The sequence below is a fragment of the Gopherus evgoodei genome, chromosome 2 (assembly GCF_007399415.2).
Source record: "Gopherus evgoodei ecotype Sinaloan lineage chromosome 2, rGopEvg1_v1.p, whole genome shotgun sequence".
NCBI lineage: Eukaryota > Metazoa > Chordata > Testudines > Testudinidae > Gopherus > Gopherus evgoodei.
The window spans coordinates 190,442,410-190,463,140 of record NC_044323.1 but is presented as its reverse complement, the minus strand read 5'-3'; the positions used below and the strand labels follow the sequence as shown (position 1 = coordinate 190,463,140).

The 20,731-nt window shown below is 41.4% G+C and overlaps 1 protein-coding gene across 3 annotated transcripts in view; it reads left to right on the top strand.

The window, feature by feature from the left end:
- The window catches only part of ATP9B (ATPase phospholipid transporting 9B (putative)), a 322,516-nt gene that overhangs the window by 166,952 nt on the left and 134,833 nt on the right, over nucleotides 1-20,731 (top strand). For all 3 annotated transcript variants that reach the window (XM_030552602.1, XM_030552603.1, XM_030552601.1), the window contains exons 9-10: nucleotides 1-81; nucleotides 10,438-10,513. In XM_030552602.1, the coding sequence (XP_030408462.1) occupies nucleotides 1-81; nucleotides 10,438-10,513 (157 nt within the window). The remainder of the gene's footprint in view (nucleotides 82-10,437; nucleotides 10,514-20,731) is intronic.

Genomic DNA, 20,731 nt, shown 5'->3' with positions numbered 1-20,731 from the left:
GATCTTTTTTCAATCAGTGCTTATGTTTATGCTCAGAAGCCACAATTGGATATTCACAGTTTTGAAGGTACCTTCACACGGGTGAGTAATACCTATGTACGTACCTATCTCTATCCCAACCCCTCTACTTTCCCCAGATGTGGAACCCAATTTCAGTATCTAAACACAATTTATTTTTCTCTGAGTTTTAGATGAGCATTTGCTATGCCCTTGTTATAGAAGTATTTTGTATTAGCAATATTTTTTACAATAAATGGCAGGAGATTATATTAGCATAGCCATGAAGGTATTTTTTAAAGTAGAAACGAGAAATTGAGAACTTTATATGTCCAGATGTGGTAGTGTTGTAGAAATAGTTCAAACTAATATGTTAATATTCATTTTATTTCCAACCACAAAATATATTGTCTGAAATACATATCACAGGCTGAGGTGAAATTGATCATTTAGACATTTGTCAGTAGTGTGAGGCAAAGCAGCTGCTAACTTTTCTACACTGAAGAACCATGGTTTTAAATTCAGTGTAAATCATATCATATGCTGGCTATTGTGACTTCCACGTGAGAAGCTTGTATTTTCAAAATTCAGTGTGTTCCTAAAAGAATGAAAGGTAACTAGAAAGAGGCCACATACACTTGACTTAGGCCCAAAATTACTCTGAAAAGAAACCTTCCAAAATCTGTCTCCAGAATTTTGTTTTTGTTTGGTTGGTTTGTTGCTTTTATTCTTTTAATTTTAAAATAGATTTTGTTTAATTTTCTAAATTAAATTTATAACAGTAATTTATTGTTCATAGGGATTGTTTTTGTGACTTGTTTTTTGTTGATAATGGGAAAGGGAAGGATGAGGATGTGAAGAGACTACACAATAACCATCAGGTTATTGTCTGTGAAAAGAAGCATAATGCAGGTAAATTTACCTGACCATTACCCTGCAGGACAGGTCATAAATCCTTGTTAATCATTGATAATTCTTAGAAAATTGCAATAGGAAAATGAGTCTCAAGGCAGATAGTTGGACAGTGCCAGCTGAGGCCTGATTGCCAATTCCATATTAAGAGAGCCAAAAGAAGCTGCTGAGAAAGCAGCGTAATTCCTTGAAGCCCTGTTGACTGGTATGCTGGTAAGTGCTACAAGACCTGCAGTAAGATAGAGTTATTGTTGAAAGTATGGAACTAAGGTAAAATAAATTGTAGGACTGTTTTAATTATCCCCAATCCAAGCATTATAAATGCAGGAAATTCAGATTTTAACATAAAATAAATCTGTTCATATTAACATATGGAAATGCCCAGTCAGGTTAACCAAATCCTCTTAGCTCTGCCCAGTAAAGATACAATTTGAGAGAGGTCAGAAGGAGAAAATGTTTGATGTGTCTTTAAAACTTGGTTAAATCTGGTTCAAGAACACAAACACTAAAATGTCTTAATCGTGTTGTTTTTCATGAAGTCAGTAAGGGCAGAATGAAGGTTGTTTGGGTGCTGTAGCTATGCATTTCCTTAACATGTTAACTTTTTTGCCCATATTTTGATTAGAAAAATGTAATCAAACCTTACTAACTTTTTTTCATTAACATCCCTAAAAAATGCAGAGAAAGATTGACATCTCTGCAAGGGTACTAAGGAAGAATGTTATATTTTATTTTTAGGGTGCCTGTATATGAAACAGTGGACTGAGATTCACTAATATTTCATACTGCATTTGCAGCCTTTGGGTTTTGCTGCATTTTTTGTCACATTGGTAGTATTAATGAAACAGAACATCAGGTTTTCAAAAGATATTTGTCTTTATATTGTTGTTCTTATTTGATGTAAGAGTAAATGCAAGGAAAATGTGGGGCATTATTGTGTGTTTCTTGTGGTACAAGCAAGGCTCAAATTTTGGTATGGAAATTAATAGTGAATATCACAGCAGAGATTTGAGGAAAAAATAAATCATAATAATAAAACACTAGGTTTTTGCTACATCAACATACACAAGAGTATAAAGGGGGTTCTTAAAGATGGGGTGTGGAGAGAGGATGTTTGGAGACCAACGGGTGGGCCTGGCTCCACACTCCAGGTACTGTGACCTAGTAGGTGGGATTGGAACGTCACTCAGGTTTGTCCTGTCTGCCCCTCTAGAGGGGAAAACAGGACAAACCTGAGTGGCCTGTGATGCTGTGCAACTCAGTTTGGTGGCCTAATCAAATGTGTTTTTATAGCCATGTCCGAGATTTTGCAGATTTTATTCGAATTCACAATTGCTGTGACTACGGTGACCAAATCATAACCTTAATTATAAATTCATCTGTTGTTCTAGGAGGTCCTATTTGTTAAACAGTGAGTATGAGTCATATAGGATTGTATTGTCATTGCCATCAATTTGGTGCTGCTTTTGCAATTGATCCAGGTGATTCAAATTGGTAATACATTGTAGCTCACTAATTTAAAATCACTGCTGCCAATTCTGGATACCCTCAGAGCTGGGATGTTGTAGCTCTTGACATTTGTATATGGAGAATGATATATACCATATATAATTTGCACTGTTCACACAGTAAATGTGGTTGGCATTCAGCTTAACATTGCTACCAATTTCCTCAATAATGTCACTGTAGGCAGGTGGTTGTTGGACTAGCTTTGCGTGCTTAACCTTCTTTATAAGAAGTTGGTTCTTAAAGATTTAGTGTTAGTTCATCTTGTTCTTAGTGATCCCTGACGCTCTGACCTGGAGTTGAGGTTTCTTCTTCTTTCCTCCAATTCCTCTGATTCCAAGATGAAGATATAATGGGATAAGGAAAACTGCCTTTTATGCTTGATTCCCTTTGTTCCCAAGATCATCTGTGTATGGCTCAGAGTCTCCTCTTTATCAGTTAAATCTCCAGGATATTCTGGTAGAAACTGGACCAGATCCAGTTTGAACTTTGATCCAAAATCTCTGTGTCTGGTGACTTGCAGTATAGTACCATCTTGCACACCAGACTTGGGAATGCTCAGGGTATGTACAATGTCTTATTGAGAAGCCATTTAAATACTTAGTGAGAAAATGGTATTCCCTGAAGTGAATGAGGTTTGTGATGTGGGTATCCAGCAAGGTCATTGATCCTCTGTCAGCTGCAGTTATTATTTTCCATAATTTGCTTATATCATAAGAATGTGGTTTTGCTATTAGCACAGTTAGTATGCTTCTTGTGACTGGGCAATTCTATCTCCTTATCAAGGGAACCTCTATCTTTGGTCAGCCATGTTACAAGAGGGCTTAAATGATGGGTACCATACATCTTCCCACATGTTCTTAAACCTCTACCTTCTTTGGACACAAATCTGGTGCTGAACAAACTGATGGAGCATCTTTGAAACACTTGGCAAATATCAGTCCTATTAGCTGTCTCTTTTGATAGCTGTTTAGTCTCATTACCGTAGCTAACTTATCTGTGACCTAGTGGCCAATTCTCCATATATGGAATTTTTCTTTCTTGAGGGTTAAATTGTGGCTTTGCCATGAGCACTGTGCATTGCCCAATCAGCAGACTAGGTAGCTGTTTGTGACTAAGTCAGATTTTCCACAGCTCTAGGGAGAGTATACCCTGATCCAGCCTGATAGCTGGTCCAGTATATTTCCCCTGGCATGCCAGCACAACTGCACTGGGAAGTGCGAAGAGGAGCTAAAGCTGCACCCACTACCCACCCCTGCTTGCCCGCTCCCTGCCTATCCACTTAGAAGAGTGAGTAATGGCTCTGTGGAAGTTGCTTTCCTTTTCCTTTCACAGGTATCTATGATATAGGGAGTGTCTTACATGCCCCACTGCTCCCTCTGCAAGAGCATATGGTACTGTGTACAACCTGGCCCTTATGTGATGATGGAATTCCATCATAGTCTCTAACTTTCCCAGTGTTTTCACCTAAATGTCACACTTTTTACTAAGGGACAGTAAACGTGCTCTTTAGGTCTGATTGTACTGTTAAGTTGTAGGAGATTAGGTTTTACAGGTTCAGAGAGACGATGATGCACCCATTTTGATTCATCTTTTGCGTTCGCTATGTCTGAGACTTGTTCTTTGGGTTTAAGCCATGCAAAATAGGTTTTCTGTTGACTTCTCTATTGTCTTGTACATTAAATTTGGTCAATATCAGCAGTTGTTTAGGATAAATGAATTATTTTCACGATATTCAACAGATGGGGAAGTTTGTCTTGTAAGTTAAAAAAGTTTCCTGTCTTGATACTCACGTCCTGTACAATATCTTACTAGTTCCTTATGGTGTTTCTTTCAATCTTTTCTCCAGTTGCATACTCCCCTGAAATTCCCTAAGAAAGGTATAACTGGACAGAGTTGATAATGGTGTACTCAAAGCTGCAACCTCAGTTCTTGTTTCTCTGATCTCACATGTACATGTTCCCTTCAATCCACTGCATTCATGTCTCTCAAATGTAAGGCAAGATCGTCGTATCTTTCTATTACCACTTGTTATGTGGGGCTTTCATGAATTGTACATTTTTGTTTTTAGGGTGAGGTTCATCTGGGAAATCAACTCTTCTTCCTCAGAAGAACTTAATTGTAGCATGTGTGGGGAAAAAAATAATTCATTTCATGGATTGCTCTTCTCATCCTCAAGTTTTTATCCTCTTTAGCTAAGGTGTGGATTTTAAGATCCATTTATCTTTCCACGCTGTAATCGAGGTTAGAGTTTTGATTTTCAGTGTTGCTCATCCTGGCCTCTCCTTACCTAAGCATTATCCATAACTGTGCACTTTCACCTTTCTAACACCTATATACAGAGGTGATGCAAATTGTACATGTAGACAGGTAATAGAATTGCACATGCAAACCTGAAAATCAGACCCTAAATGTTTCCTGGAGTTTTTCTTATATCTAAGTAAATAATGGCTCATTTTTGGACTTTGGGATGTGCGCTGCCTGGGGTAGAATGGGAGTGGTGAGGGAGAATCAAACTGGTTGGGTCGGGAGCAAGCAGCAGTAGAGGAAAGGCAGTAAAATGGTCACGGGACTGGAGAAGCATGTGGAAGCCAAGTGAGCTTCAGCACCAATCAGTGTCTTATAAGTAATACATGAATGAAAGGGGGTTCAGCTGCCCTGACATAATGTTGTGCTTGCAGCAGAAAAAAGTGGCTTAGTAGGGTCACTTGTCAGCTAGAAGAGGCATTCTGTCTGTGGTGAAGAGAGGCCAGCCAACATGGGATGAGATGCTTCTTCTCAGTTGGCTTTATAAAATCCAGCTTTCCATGAACACTGCTCACCTTTTTATCTCTGCCATTCACTTTTAAAACATGGGGAAAAAACTTTAAAAGGTACATATTAAATTTATTCACTTAGAGAGCGAAGAGCTCTTGACGAAAGCCACTGTATAATTGCTTGTGCATTTTCACAGCCATATATCTACACTTCTCTTTTCTTCTGATGTCTGATGTTAGTATATTCAAAGTTTTACAAAAACAAAAGCACAAAAATATACTGCAAAGAAAAAGGCTACACTGGTGCAATGGGTTTTCTCCATCTCAAAATACAAGATTAACAGACCGAAAAATTAAACTGTATCAATATAATCTCTCTCTTTCTATTAAAATTCAGAATCCTTCTTTATCCTGTGGTCCACAGATCTGGTACAGATCCGACACTTCAGTCTGCTTGCAGCTTAGGGACAGAACTCAACCTGTCAAGCACTGATGGCAGGAGAATGCCTTGCCTCATCAAGTTCCCTCCATGTTTTTTACCACCATAGTGGTTGTTATGATGTCAAAGGCAGTATCTTTCCAGATGGCGGCTGGGGAGCCTATGACCAAGCCCCCAGTTCTGGCTGTATTGACTCAGAAGAAAAAGGTGAGGGAGAAGAGGGCCACTGTGAACAGTGCCAGATCCAGTGTGTCAGACTTACCGGATCTGTCCAATTCAGATACATGCTCTGCAGTTCTGACTGAAACCTAAATCAGTTCTGCATTTAGTTTCACAGTCCAGGGTTACAGAACTACGCCTCTCTGGATTCAGTAATGCTTAAGCCTGCAAAGTCAGCACCATTGTCTGTTCCAACTCCTGGGCTGTTGTCAGATCCAAAAAAGACTATTACTGTGACAGATGATGTTCATCATTCAGCATCCGTGTGTTCCTCTGATCCAAAAGAGAGATCATTGTGGGAGAGGAAGAGAAAGGCTTTGTGGATTCCGAGAGCTATATCCCTGTCTCTTGAAAAGAGTAGTAAAATAGAAAATATTGTGAGTCTTTCTCCAGATCCATCTTTGCCTCCTCCTTCTAAGACTCCTACAAAATCATCAGGAGGATCCTCCTCACCTTTTATGTTGCCGCATCCTCTGGTGCCATTACTATTTCCAGTGAGATCCATAGCAGATTTGAGATCAGATCTTCAGTTAGAAGAGGACAAAGGAAGAGTTAAAAGATCTGAACCATCCACATTCGTCACCCAAGTCTGGATTTTCTCTATCTTCTGGACAGTTTGTCTCTCTTCCTGGGGATATATTCTTGGATTCCAGTTATTGGAGAGACTGGAAGTCCTGGACTCTGTGGACTTACTGGGCTCCAACACAGGAGTTTCTGAATCATCCAGTTTGTGGATGGAAAAGTGAATCTTCTGATCTGATTCCATCAGATCCATCTGCAACTCAGTCAGTGGTCCTGTACGCTTTGTCTGAAGAAGAGGATGAGAAGTTTGCTCCTCTTTTTGAGCACGGTCAATATGATTCAGACTTAGATCCTGAATTGTAGCCTGATGAGCATGTGGGTGTTGCTTCTGTATTATCTCCTTCTCAAGAGGCTTTGCAATTCCATGAACTAGTGGGTCACATTGCATCGACTTTGAACTTACCTTTGGTTACTGTGAAAGAGGCATCGCATCCTGTATTTGATATTCATGGTGCTCCTCTCAGGAATAGGCTGCTGTTACCCATATTGGATGGTCTTTTGCAACCCGCTACATCTGTTTTTGCTACCTCCTCTTTTTGCCAACCTATCTCTAAGAAAGTGGACAAACTGTCAGATACCTCATGAGGGGACTGCATATTTTCATGCTCACTTTGTGCCAACTTCTTTGTTGGTTGCTGCAACTAGTAATAAGTTCAGGTCTGGTCAAGCCCATTCGGCTCCTGTGGCTAGTCAGAGGAAGATGGATACTCTTGGGAGAAAGGTATGCTCTTCTTCTCTTGGGATTAAGATAGCTAATTTACAAGGCAGTGATGGCCCATTACCAGTTCCATCTGTGGGAGAAGATGGCTTTGTTTGTACACAAGTTACCAGTTATAAAAGAGGCTATGGGGCTCAAACTTGCTTAACCTAGCGCTGGATCTTCAGATGTCTTTGTCTTACAGAAGAGGTCAGTTATTGCAAGACCAGCCCTCCATCCAGGACCGGACAAGTTTAAAATGAATAATTGGATGAAGTGATATTGCTCTCATGGACTCCAAAAGAGAAGTCAACAAATAGAACAAATTCTTCAGTCCATACTACTATGTTAAACCAATGAAACATAGCTTTGAGTCACCATAACCCTGGAGGACTTAATTGTGTTTATATGAGTGTCCAAGCAAATAGGTCAAGTCTTTGTGGCATATTGTTGTTAACATGGTCAAAAAGAGGATATTTTGTACTAATCTGAACTTTTAAAAGCTTCCTGAGGACATCAATCATATTCCAATCCTGCAAGTTCATAGAACAGGACCTTGGAACCTCATTCTGCTCCTTACAACACTCCTCAGATTGAGCCCTTGCAGCAGGTGTCAATATATTTCATAGCCCTTGAAGTAGTCGTCTTGATGGCTATTGTCAGATTTTTTTTTTTTTTTGAAGTTGGGAACTTTCTCTAGTGAGACCCAGTTTATACCTTTAATTCTCACAACTGTCATAGCATTCACTCTGTAAATATGTTCAAGAAATCCTCCTCCTTCAGGTAAGCATCAAAATTTGGTCCTTAAGAGCACTGACACTGCTCGGGCAGAGTAGTCATGTATCCTGTAATGAAATCTGCTAGATGTCCATTAGTTCACCTAATTCTATATGTGGGTCCTCTAATCTTAGCTAATGCCATTTTTCCTTTGTTTTGGCAAAAGTCTTCTCCACTCATAAAGGAAGATGGAAGAGATATTTATATGTAAAACTACTACTTTTTTGCTGCCTACATTTAAAGAATGATTCTACTTTCCACACTGTTATGTAAGTCCCATTGTAATAGATTGGTGAATTTTGGCATGAAGAATACGAAAGTTTATCTGTAGTTACCTGAACATTTCCTTTCTTCAGAAATTAAGTTCTGCAGATTGGGCCCACCATGGAGACAAATGGATCCTCCAGAATAGAAAGGTAAGTGGGTTTTAGCCCATGAAAGCTTATGCCCAAATAAATTTGTTAGTCTCTAAGGTGCCAAAAGGACTCCTCGTTGTTTATTCAAGGATTTGTGTGTGTTGTCATTAGCAGGTGAAGTTTACCATGCTACAGTAAGAGAAATTGTTGTGATTTTTGCCTCAAAATACATTTAATATGATCTTAAAATTTAAGAAAATAAACTTGAATTATTCTGGCTGTGGAAATTCTCAAATGGAGGAAATTTCAGGAGACAGGTCATTCCTCTGTTGCCAGTTACTGACTGGTCTGGTTCTGCCCTCAAGCTGCAAGCAGACTGGAATACCTGTTTTGGTGGGTCTGTGGACCTTATTACTTGAAGAAAGGAAATTTTCAGGTAACTATGGATAGATTTTCCTATTAGATTTTAAATGTGTACTTTGGCTGTGTAAGAGTGTACATATGAATATTAAGAATTGTAAAACTATTGAAGGTTGCTGTCTTGTCATTGGAGTTGCAAAGAAAGTGGTGAAAAAAATAAAAAGTTACTAACTAACATGATCGTAATGAATAGAGCAACTCATTTTTCTTCTTTTTAATTAACCTGCGTCTATGTACTTGAGTCCTTATTTTGGAAACTGATCCACTTGGGCATACACCTATGCTACTGTGAAGCCCCATTGTCTTCAGTGGGACTCTGTATGAGCATAAATAAAGTCACATTCAGGGTATCAAATATCAGTAGTTAATTGCCTCAGCATGAACTCTCAGTGCAGTGGCAAAAAGGGTTAATGTGATCCTTCAATGTATAAAGGGAATACCAAGATAAAGAAGGGACATAATCCTGCTTCTGTACACATTCTTGGTAAGACCACTACTATAATACTGTGTCCAATTCTGGCATCCACACTTCAAGAAGGGTATGCAAATACTGAAGAGAGTTCAAACGAGGGACACAAAAATGATCCAGGGGCCAGAAAACAAGCCTTATAATGTGAGTCTAAAGGAGCTCAACTTATTCAGCTTATTGAAGGGAAGGTTGAGAGGTGACTTGATCACGGTCTCTAGGTACTTACACATGGAAAAGCTATCTGGTATTGTAGGGCTCTTCGGTCTTGATGACAGAGGCAAAACAAGATCCAATGGCTGGAAGTTGAAATTAGACAAATTCTGTTTTGAACTAAGATACAATTTCCTAGCAGTGAGCATAATTAAACACTGAAACAGCTTAATGGGGAGTTGGTGGACTCGTCATCTCTTAGAGTCTTTAGAATGAGACTAGATATGTTTCTAAAATATATGCTTTAATCAAGTTTCTGGAGGAAAATTTGCACACATGCGCATGTGTGTTAGAATGGGATTGGGATGGATGGTGGTTTTATCTGGCCTTGAAATTTGTGAATCTATTAATTCCCCTGTTCATTCCCCTTTTCTCATAGGCTACAGAGAAAACAGGATTGCCTGCATTGTCCTCAGCATGCTCATTACACTTGCAGCTCTGCATTAAGACAGTAACTATGATAAAATCTCATGCTTCAGGGCTGCAGTCACTTGCCTCCGGGGTTAGGAAGGCTATCCCATCCTCACCACCTAGATGCATTCTGATGCATCCTCTGAAGCATCAGAGATGAGATGAGGCACCTGACAGGGTTCACCAGTGTTCTGAGGTGGTAGAGAGAATAATCTTTCTTACATGCCTGGCTAGGTGTCTCTCATGCACAGGGTCAAACTGCCAGATCTGGTATCAACAAGGAATTTCTCCTCAAGTCAGTTTGGCAGGGACCTTCAGGGATTTTTTTTTTTTTTTGCCTTCTTCTGTAGCATGTTAGGATCATCATGGGGTATCTAGGTGATATGTAATCACCTATCATATGCAGGAGGACAGACTAGATGACCTAGTGGTCCCTTCTGGCTGTAATGTCTATGAAATATTTCACTTCAATATCTAAGGAAGTTGACCTCTCTTACATACGTATAAAAATCCATATACAATGAATGCTATTGTGGAATGGCTGGCCTGAGGGTACAGGAGAGTTATTTGACAGGCTTTTATTCTTGCTTTTATTCGTGTGTGATCTGGCATCATCCTCAAATCTCTAGTTATAAACTTGGGTAGTAGAGTATTGTTGATTTACATGTTGTTCATATTTTTAACAGGAAGACAGTGATCCATCTGTTCACGAAAGCCTCAGCATAGAAAATACATTATGGGCAAGCACTGTTGTTGCTTCAGGTGAGCAATGATGCATGCTGCAATGTCAAAGTTTATGATGTACTTAAAAGCTCCTCAGCGGCAATATATCCTATCTTACAAAGTAACGTAATGGTTTTCAAAAGTGTTCATGATGTGACTATTGTTCCCGAGTCTCACTTTCTAACTTTATATCCAAATATGTCTTCCTGCTTCTTGTCTTTCTTTTTTTTCCTTAACAATATCCCATACTGTCGGTTTGTTGTTTGACTTATTCTGTCCTTTGCACAGTACCTTAAATGCTCACCTGTTACTTTCTTTAATTGAAACTTCCTATGTAATTCTTCCCCTTTAACTTAATGTAGACTCTTACTGAAGTGTGTGTGATGACATTTTGTGTGTATGATAACTTATTGTAAATTTCTGAGACTACACCCTAAGGGAAAATTCAGTTAAAGTGCAGTACTAATGGTAGCACACACTGAGTGCTGAATAAAAACAGATGTTTCCAATCTTCACTAAATTTCAGGTTCCTTACTTGCATGTATTGTAAAGGATGCTCCATAAGACGAAATGGTGTATTAATTAATAATCGGAGAAATGTAGAACATTCTCTGCATAAGAGTTTTCATTTAGTCATATAATGCTTAAACTCTGTACTGTACTGATACTAATATTAAAAAAAAAACCCTGCAAACATGAAATCTAGTCAGTTTTCTTGTAAAAAAATTTAAAGTAATTTTGGATAATTCATGAGTCCCTATACCATTTTTTTGTGGTTGTACAATCAAATTTTTTTAAAGAAAGGTTTTTCCTCTCTCCCTTTGTTGTGCTTACACTGACCAAACAATGATGGAAACTATTTCCCCATACATGCACTCGCGCACACGTGAACACGCACACACCCAAAAGTTTAGTGTGTGTTACCTTCAGGAATGTTGAAATTTAAAAAAACTGAGAAAACTAAGCGTTTTAAAAATTTGGAGATTCACAGTGAAAGTAGATAGAAGACCGTCTCTCATTGTTTATTTGAATGCCAACATTCCATTTTTCTTTTTATTGTTGAGTATCTAAAATGAAACAGAAAACTAGTTTTGTAATTATAGGTGTGGCTGGTAGCATGCCCTGTTATTAAGGTTGCCTGACGCTTCCAGTTATAAGACCCTGTTTCTGTTGCTCATGACGGTACCAAACTTGAATTGTTTGGGCTGAAATGTTCCATACTTGTGAAAATTTCAGCCAAAACAGTTTCACTATTTCCAAGAACAAGGCTAGAGAAAAAATACATTGTTTTGCCCATTTAAAAAAAAAAATCTGGTGACCTTTTCACTGACCTGCTGTATCATCCCAATGGTTTCCAGCAGGGAAAAAATTGGGGGAGGGCCTTTGTGTCAGGATTGTGCCTTTTGTCAACTCCATACAATTATAGCCATTTGGGCTTTATTTCAGCTTGTTTATACATGTTCGTTTTTTAATAAACTATTCTAAAATGTTATATATGAAAATATTTTGATGGGCACTGGCAATCTGGATTATTCGCACCGTATCTACTGTGCATCGAATCCCTTATACACTTACATTAGACTTCTGTTACTGATCCTTCACACTATTGATTTGTGGTCTTTCTCCTCTAAAAATTGTCAGGACAGCAGCAACCAGAGCTGAAGGTTTCTGAGGTATTCCCCACATAATTCCTTAAACACTCTTTCGTAGCCTGACCTTGACCCTCCAAATGACCCTGACCAGTATCAGCAGTATGTATCTGCAAGATATATACCATATATATATATGAGTGTGTGTATCTATATATATAAATGTTGTTGTAAACCATTGCTAATGGCATCCTATGTATATTTAAATAGATATGTACCTTTTATGTGTGCTCACGTATGTCAAGTGTGTGGTAACATTAATGTATTGAGTGGAGATTTTAGAAGGAATTTTTTTTCTGTTAGTGTTGTTTAACTTTTGCTTCTACTGGATATTTTGGCTGTATATCCCAAATCATGCACAGTTTAACTGCATTTTCAGTTTGCTTGCTTAGGTGTAGAGATCCTCTATTCCATTGGTTAGGGCTAAAGGAAATCATGGTGATTTCATGAAAATGGGAATGAATGCAAAGTCTTAAGAATAAGCACAGAAGGAGATTGTGAATGTGACCAGGGCCTTCACAATTGAAGGTTTTGAAAACTAGGTGGGCCATTTTAAATTTAATCACTCACTTTTAAAATCATTTATCTTTTACTGTGTTTTATTATTGTATTTACTGAGATATCTTGTCAGTTTCCTTTTTAAAAGAGAACAGTTTAAAAATGAAAAACTTGTAATAAAAAGCCCATTGTATGATCTATTAAGTAAACAGAGCAGGCTAGGTATAATATGACCAGGAATAATATGACCAGGATAGCTGAAACTGGGAACCAATATAATGCTATATTCTGAAAGAACTGTAATTACTGAGAAAGACCTGCTGAGAGACTTATTAAAAGGGAATTACACTAATGGAGCTTTGTGGTCACAAGGACATGTATCACTCTTGCAAAGTCATCACATATAAAAAATAAAGGTGCAGCCTGTGTAATTGCACAACTGGAAAAGAACTTTCATACCAGGTCTGACACCTGACTGACTAGCCTATTTGTCTGCGAGTCTGTCTGTGTACTTAACCCCCAATGCTACAATGTCTGAGTGCCTTCAGAGTGTTAAAAAGAAAGTAACAAAACAGTTAGTCTTTTCTTCTTTTTTTGTCTGTTGGTGTAAATTGAATAGTTGTTTAGGAAAAGTGTGTGGTATTTCTGTGAGCTATTGAGGAGAGAAACAAAGTTGAAGAGATGAGTTGCTCGTTAAGTTCTGAATGACGTGAGTTTAGCGGTCATTATCTGTACAGGCAATATGTTCCATAGTTTAATGCCAGCTCCTGTGGAAGATTTGTCTCCTTCACTCACAGGGCTGTCTCTGTTGATTGACAGTTGTTTAATTCCAGTGGAATGCAACCATTATTGGAGGCTCAGGATAGAAGGTGATTTCTCGGATAGCTTGTACAATTCCATGGAGGGCTCTGAATATCTATTCAGAGACCCTAAACTGAACTCTTCTCACTGGGAAGCCAGTGCAGAGTACAACATCAGAGTTATGTGCTTATCTCAATCTGTATTACTTAGCAAGTGGCTGCTGCACTTTTCCCAGCTATGGATAATCCATAGTTCTCAGCAGGCATATTTTTGAGGAGGGTTGAAAATACTGGGGATGGCATTTCTTTTGTGAAATTTTAGTGAATAGATATTCTGATCTGATTGACTTGTAATAGTGTTTGCCATCTTCTATGTATGAGAGCATGGGGGAAATGTCCTCTTATTTTTGTTCTGTATTTATATTTATAGTGTGCTTTTAATTTTACAGGGGGGATGTAGAGCCCAGGATAGGCATTCTTTTGTGTGTGTACTTAAATGTAAATAAACAACAGTAAATCATATATGGATCACACACAGACTGTCCAGGGAACTCTTTATGATTAGAACAAATGACAAGATTCTTAACCCTACTTGCTACCTCAGTGTGTGTCCCCTCAAGACCCTATAGGCAATATCTTACCAAAAGAAGGCTGAGATCCTAAACTTTAGAAAAGCTTATTTGAAAAAATTGAGGATGCTAATCAAAGTCCTTAAAGTAAAAGAATCAGGATATTAAAATACTTAAACGTATCACAATGGAGTTGCAGATGTTATGAATATCTGTAGACAAAATGGACCAGGAGAAAACCCTCTTTAAATGACAATGTTCAAGAGATTTTTAAAACATAATAGATATCTTTCAGAAAATGGAAAACCACCCCTAGTGAGCCCAATTAAAAAGAGCATAAACTATAGTGTAAGATGATAATTAGGATAGCAAAAAGGGAATTTGAAGAGCAAATAAATTGCCAAGAACTTATGAGGAAATTCTTTCAGTATGTCAGAAGCAAGAATCCTACAAGATAATCAGATCAGGAAGTAAAGGGAATGATTAAGGAGGATAAGGACATTGCAAAGACGTTTGATGATTTCTTGGCATAATTTTTCACCAAAGAAAATACTGGAAGCTACCTACCTCAGGACTAATAATGCTTAATTACAATCAGACTGAGGAAATGCTGGAACAAATGAATACACTAAGGGTTTGTCTACACTACCAGCTGGATCGGCAGGCAGCAATCGATCCAGCAGGGGTTGATTTAATCATGTCTAGTATAGATGCGATAAATCAACTGCTGAGCGCTCTCTGGTCGTCTCTGGTACTCCACCAGAAGGAGGAGTGCAAGTGGAGTCAACAGGAGAGCGTCAGCTGTCGACTTACTGCAGTGAAGACACCACAGTAAATAGATCTAAGTACATCGACTTCAGCTATGCTGTTCACACAGCTGAAGTTGCATATCTGCATGGGATCGAACTAAGTAGCATAGGCAAGTCCTGAGGTGCAACAAATCACCAGGACTGTGTAGTATTCATCCAAGAATTCTGAAGAAACTTGAGAACTAAGTCATCTTAAGCTGAAGGGTTAACAAAAACACGTAATAGCTCATTAAAATAGTTTGTGTACCACTGGGCTTGATGATAACAAATGTCTCGCCACCTCTCCAAATGGTCTCGTGAAGTTGATGAAGGGGGAGAGCAGTGTAGACTCCTGTGAGACCTTCAGATGGACTTCAGGTCCCATTAGAAAGGAATGTTTGGAGTCAAATTTCAGTGCTGCACTGTTATGTCCAGGTGTGTCATGCAGGTGACCCAGTATACCAGTATGGGAAAGCTGAAGAGAGGTCAACTAGTGTGAGCATCGATATGTGACTTCTAACTGTTCTCTTTCAGTGCTACCAACGCTGTCTTTATGCTGTGCTCTGCTGTGGAACCCAACTGCGAAGTATCCAGGATACTGGCAGATATTACATGAAGCTAGAATTTTGATTTTGTTTTCTGAATGATTTCACCTAGAAATGGATGATTGGAGAGAGAAGTGATAGATGAAATGTATTGTATCAACTTTTGGCTTTTTCATGATTGATCATACTATACTATTTTCCAGGGTGATCTCTTCTCTAAAAGAGGCATTCAGAATGTGTATTAGCCTGGACACAATTGTTCTGTATCAACCTTTATCAGCCAGGAGGGGCAAGAGGGGACTCAAATATTTTAAAGAGCTTCAGAAGGTATCATGAGGTCAAACTGTGCCATAAGGGGCAAGAGGTTGTGGGCTGGGCACTTTTAGAGATTTCTTCTGGGGCAAATCTCTCTTATATTTGGTTGATATTTGCTGTGAAGTAAAATGAGTTGCTTGCCAGTGGTTGGTTCCTGTGTTATGCCTATAAGAAGCGCACAGAATCTTTTCAGGGAAAAAGGCAATATGCCACATTTATTGAGAATACAGCAGTTAGCATATGTCTCTCTCTCTCTCTCTCTCTCTCTCCTTCCAGTTGATGTTTATAGTTACCAGTCCAGGGTCTGGATCAATCTAGTGGCCAGCCAGATTGGTCCCATTTGCCGGTGCCTCAAAAGAAGAAAAAGCCGGATGACCATTCTCCTCTGGCTAAGCCTCAAGAAGTACGATCCCAGGCAGGCCGCTCTTCAGCGTCTCCTTCACTTTCCAACAGAGAGTCTTCCCGCTCTCCGAGCTCTTGATGTTCAAGGCACCGAGGATCGGCTTCTCCGTGGTCTTCAGTTTCTGAGACCTCAGAGTCAAAGCCCGACTCCTACCACTCAAGTAGGAGCAGAAGCCGTAGAGCAAGGTTGGGCAGAGACAGAAGGGAGAAGCAGGCGTGGCCTCCACAGTGGCAGAACCTACCTCAGTGGCCCTTCTGGACTCCCTGGGCTTATCACCAGGGCCAGGGAGGAACCCAGGGCCCACGCTCAGTGAGGTATTCAGTTGCCTCTGTCACTTTCATCCCGCCTTCTGCAGTGCACCCGGCACCTACAGTTCTGATGCCTTTCCCTCCAGCACCACCGTCAACACTGTCATGACTCTGGCACCGTGCTCAGCTCCAACTTTGGCACCAGCCTTTACGATGTCAACACACTTGTCTCCCATGCTTGCATCATTGTCGATGTCAACCTCGATGCAGGCACGTATGGCCCTGGTGCCAGTGTCGGCACTGGGACCCCTGACACTGGCACCTACGGCCCTGGTGCCAGTGTCGGCACCGAGTCCCCCGACACTGGCAGCTCCTGTGAGCGTGCCAATGCAGCTCCCTCCTGTGAGATTGATGCCAATGCTGACGTTGGCTATGATGCCTGCGGCCCTGGCACTGTCATCAGCACCACTTCCTCCAATGCTGCCCCAGGAGTCACATGACCCATCTGGGGCAGACGGTAGGGAGCTTCCACCACTGGCACACGCTTCCTCCTCCTTGTCGCTGGACGAGGTTTTGGCAGGGTCATCCATAGCTCCTGCATTAGAGAACAACAGAGTTCTACAACAGCTGCTCTGCAGGGCTGCCCAAGGTTTGGGCATCAAAGCCGAGGAGGTGGTTGAGGACGCGGATTCCATGGTGGACATCCTAGCACCCTTGGGGCCCTCACGGGTAGCGTTGCCCCTCATAAAGATGGTGGTGGATACCACGAAAAGTCTATGGCAGATGCTGGCTTCTCTGCCACCCACTGCTAAACACAATGAGCGCCGATATTTCATCTCCTCTGGAGGCTTTGAGCATCTCTACTCTCATCTGCCTCCAGACTTGTTGGTTGTCGATGCGGCTAACCAGCGGGAGAGACCAGGTTTCTAAGGTCCTTCCCCAAAGAACAGGGATGCTAAACTCCTGGACCTCGTGGGTAGAAAAATCTACTCCACTGGTGGGTTACAACTCCGTATTGCGACAGCAGGCCATTGTGAGCAGGTACTCCTATAATACCTGTGCTTCCATGGCTAAGTTTACACAGCTCATCCCTTCGGACTCTCGGTCTGAGTTCACTGTCTTGATGGAAGAAGGGAAATTAGTCTTCCACGCTTCACTGCATGCAGCCTTAGACACTGCCACAAGAGTCATGGCGACAGGGGTGACTATACGACCGGAGGCCTGATTGCAAGTCTCAGGGTTACCCTACGAAGTCCAACAAATGATTCAGGACCTTCCATTTGAGGGTGAGACTCTGTTTTCAGAGAAGGCTGACAAACAGCTTCACAGCCTAAAAGACTTCCGGGCTACCCTCAGATGCTTGGGCTTGCATATCCCTGCCGCTCAGCAGAGACACTTCCTCGCACAACCTTCTCAAAGGTTCCAGCAGCAGAACCTCCAGGACAATTCTAGGAGGAGGAACTGGAGTGGTAGGAGAACATAACATCCCTCTGCTAATCAAGGCCAGCCCAACCTGCCCTCTGGCCCTAAACTGGCATTTTGAAGGTGCGGTTGAGGAGAGTGCACCAGCCCAGAGACTGGATTCACCTCACCTACCCTTTTCCTCCCGAATATCCCCTTTTTACTGTGCATGGTCCCATAAAACTTTGGACCACTGGATGCTTCGCATGGCAGAGAGAGTATACTCAGTCCAATTCTGTGCCCTTGTGCCCTTCAACCGCTCTTCCCCATCCCTCTTCAGGGACCCTTCTCACAAGCAACTCCTCATTCAGGAGGTACAATTGCTCCTAGCCCTGGGGGCTGTGGAGGAGGTTCCACTGGAGTAGGATTTCTACTCCCGCTATTTCCTAACATGGAAGACCAAAGGCGACCTAAGGCCTATCCTGGACCTGTGCGACCTCAACAAGTTTGTGAGGAAACTCAGGTTCCTCATGGTCTCCTTGACTTCCATTATTCTGTCACTGTATCCAGCTGACTGGTATGCTGCCCTCAACTTGAAGGACGCGTATTTTCACATAGCAATAGCGCAAAACCACAGAAAGTACCTCAGGTTTGTGATCAACAGTTCTCATTACCAATTTATTGTTCTCCCTTTTGGCCTGTCAGCAGCACCTTGAGTCTTCACCAAGTGCATGGCAGTCGTCACCACCTTTCTGTGGAAACATTAGGTGCAGGTGTTCCCATATCTCGATGACTGGCTGATCCAGGGCTCAGTTGGAAGCTCAGGTGGCATTATTCAGAGCCACCATCAAGAATCTGGGCCTCCTACTGAAAGAGGTGAAATCGACTCTGTCTCCAGTCCAGAGGATAGAGTTCATAGGGGGCAGTTCTAGACTCAACCCAAGCCAGAGCATTCCTACTGCAGGTGAGATTCCAGGCCCTTGACACCATGATCCAGGGACTCAAGCAGTTCCCTACCTCCACTACGAGAAATTTTCTCAAACTGCTCGGCCATATGGCGGCCTGTATGTATGTGGTTCGGCATGCCAGACTCAGGCTTCGACTGCTGCGGTCTTGGCTTGCATCAGCATACAGACCTGGCAGGGACAGCTTGAATTGGATCATGACTCTACCTCGCCCCATCCTTGATTCACTCCTTTGTTGGACGGATGCTCAGCAGCTGTGCTCAGGAGTCCCCTTTGCCAGCCCACAGCCATCTCTGATGCTAATAATGGACACGTCAGCCTACGCCTCATGTGAGTAACGGGGAGCAGAGACTCCACATTCTCAACATCCGCAGAGCGCTGGACTTTTACATAGAAAGGACCAAACCATTCAGAAAGTCGGTACAGCTCTTTGTACCAGTAGCAGACAGGATGAAGGGCCAGCCTGTTTTCACTCAGAGCATTTCATCGTGGATTGTGGCCTGCATTACCGAGCGCTGCAATCTAGCGGGAATGCCAGTGCACCCGATAACGGCGCACTCTACAAGAAGCACAAGCTTCATTCAACAGCTTTCCTGACTCAGGTCCCCACCCAGGAAATCTGCAGAGCGGCGACGTGGTCATCGATACACATTTTCACCGCACACTGTGCAATTACTAAGCAGGCCAGAGATGATGCGGCCTTTGGTAGGGCAGTACTCGAGTCAGTGGACAGCTCCGATCCCATCTCCTAATTTTGCTTGGAAGTCATCTGATTGGAATCGATATGAACAAGCACTGGAAGAAGAAAAAATGGTTACTCACCTTCTCGTAACTGTTGTTCTTGTCCATTCCAATACCTACCCTCCTACTCCTCTGTCGGAGTAGCCGGCAAGAAGGAACTGAAGGGGTGGCGGGTCTGCAGGCCTATATATTAGGCACCATTGGGGCATGACTCCAGGGGGCGCGCAGGCCGACCCGATGGATGCTGCTAAGGGAACAATCTTCCAGCCAACGTGCACATGCTTGCGCACACCCCTGATTGAATAACACATCTCAAAGAACAACTGTTATGAGAAGGTGAGTAACCATTTTATACATGCAAGGCTGGGTGGCCAGATGAGTCAGGGGTAGAGGTGGCATTCCCTCCCCAAGCCCCACCAGTTGCCACCTACTTCCCCCTCCCCCGGTCTCCACAATTTGAGAACCTCTGGTGTATTTGGACCACTGTATGGGAATGGATTTTTCCACTGGGGACATTGGTGAGTGTCTGGGGCTTTTTTACTTCTTTTACAGTGGCTTGCAGAGCTGGATGGTTAATTTTGGAATAGAGAAATACAAGCTAGAATTTTTAAAAAGCTGAAGAAAAAATACATTGTTGCAGCTCACACACAGTGTCCAGTGCAAGAAGTGAAGTGATAGTGGAGGCCAGCTCCTGAAGTGAACCCAAGCATGGTACCTGGAAGACCACTGGCATCAACCTCAGTTGGTTTCTGCTAAGAGCATAGTTTAAACATAATGGGGTTGTATAAGTGTAATTCAGGGCATAATTGGACCTGCCGAACCTTTGTAACTGAGAATGATACATAAAAAGAAAATAATCTAACATAACATTTTGGTTTTCAGTGCTGCCATTTAGAAAATAATTTTAACAGTATTATAAATTGAGCACATCTGGTATGGAAGTCATTGATCTTTGCAGTGCCATGTTGAGAGTCATATTTCAGAACAGACTGTTGTGGAAAATTGACCACACGGTTGATTTTAGATTAGACAGACTGAGGCTCCTTTATTTCATACAAGCATATATACAGGGAGAGACAGCATGACCCCATGCAAGAGGCAGGCTGCTCTGCTTTTTACCAATCTTACCAAGCTTATAAAGGTTAAAACCGCAAAACGTAGCACGCTGGTTACACATATTAATTGCCTTATTGGGATATAATATCAAAAACAAGTAGACTGACCCATTACCTTTCCATCTGTGGTTTTTCCTGTTATTTGTCATCCCTAACCAAGTCTGCAGTCTGACTGTTCTTAACACCTTTTTGTTGTGGTCTGGTTATACAAAGACAGCTG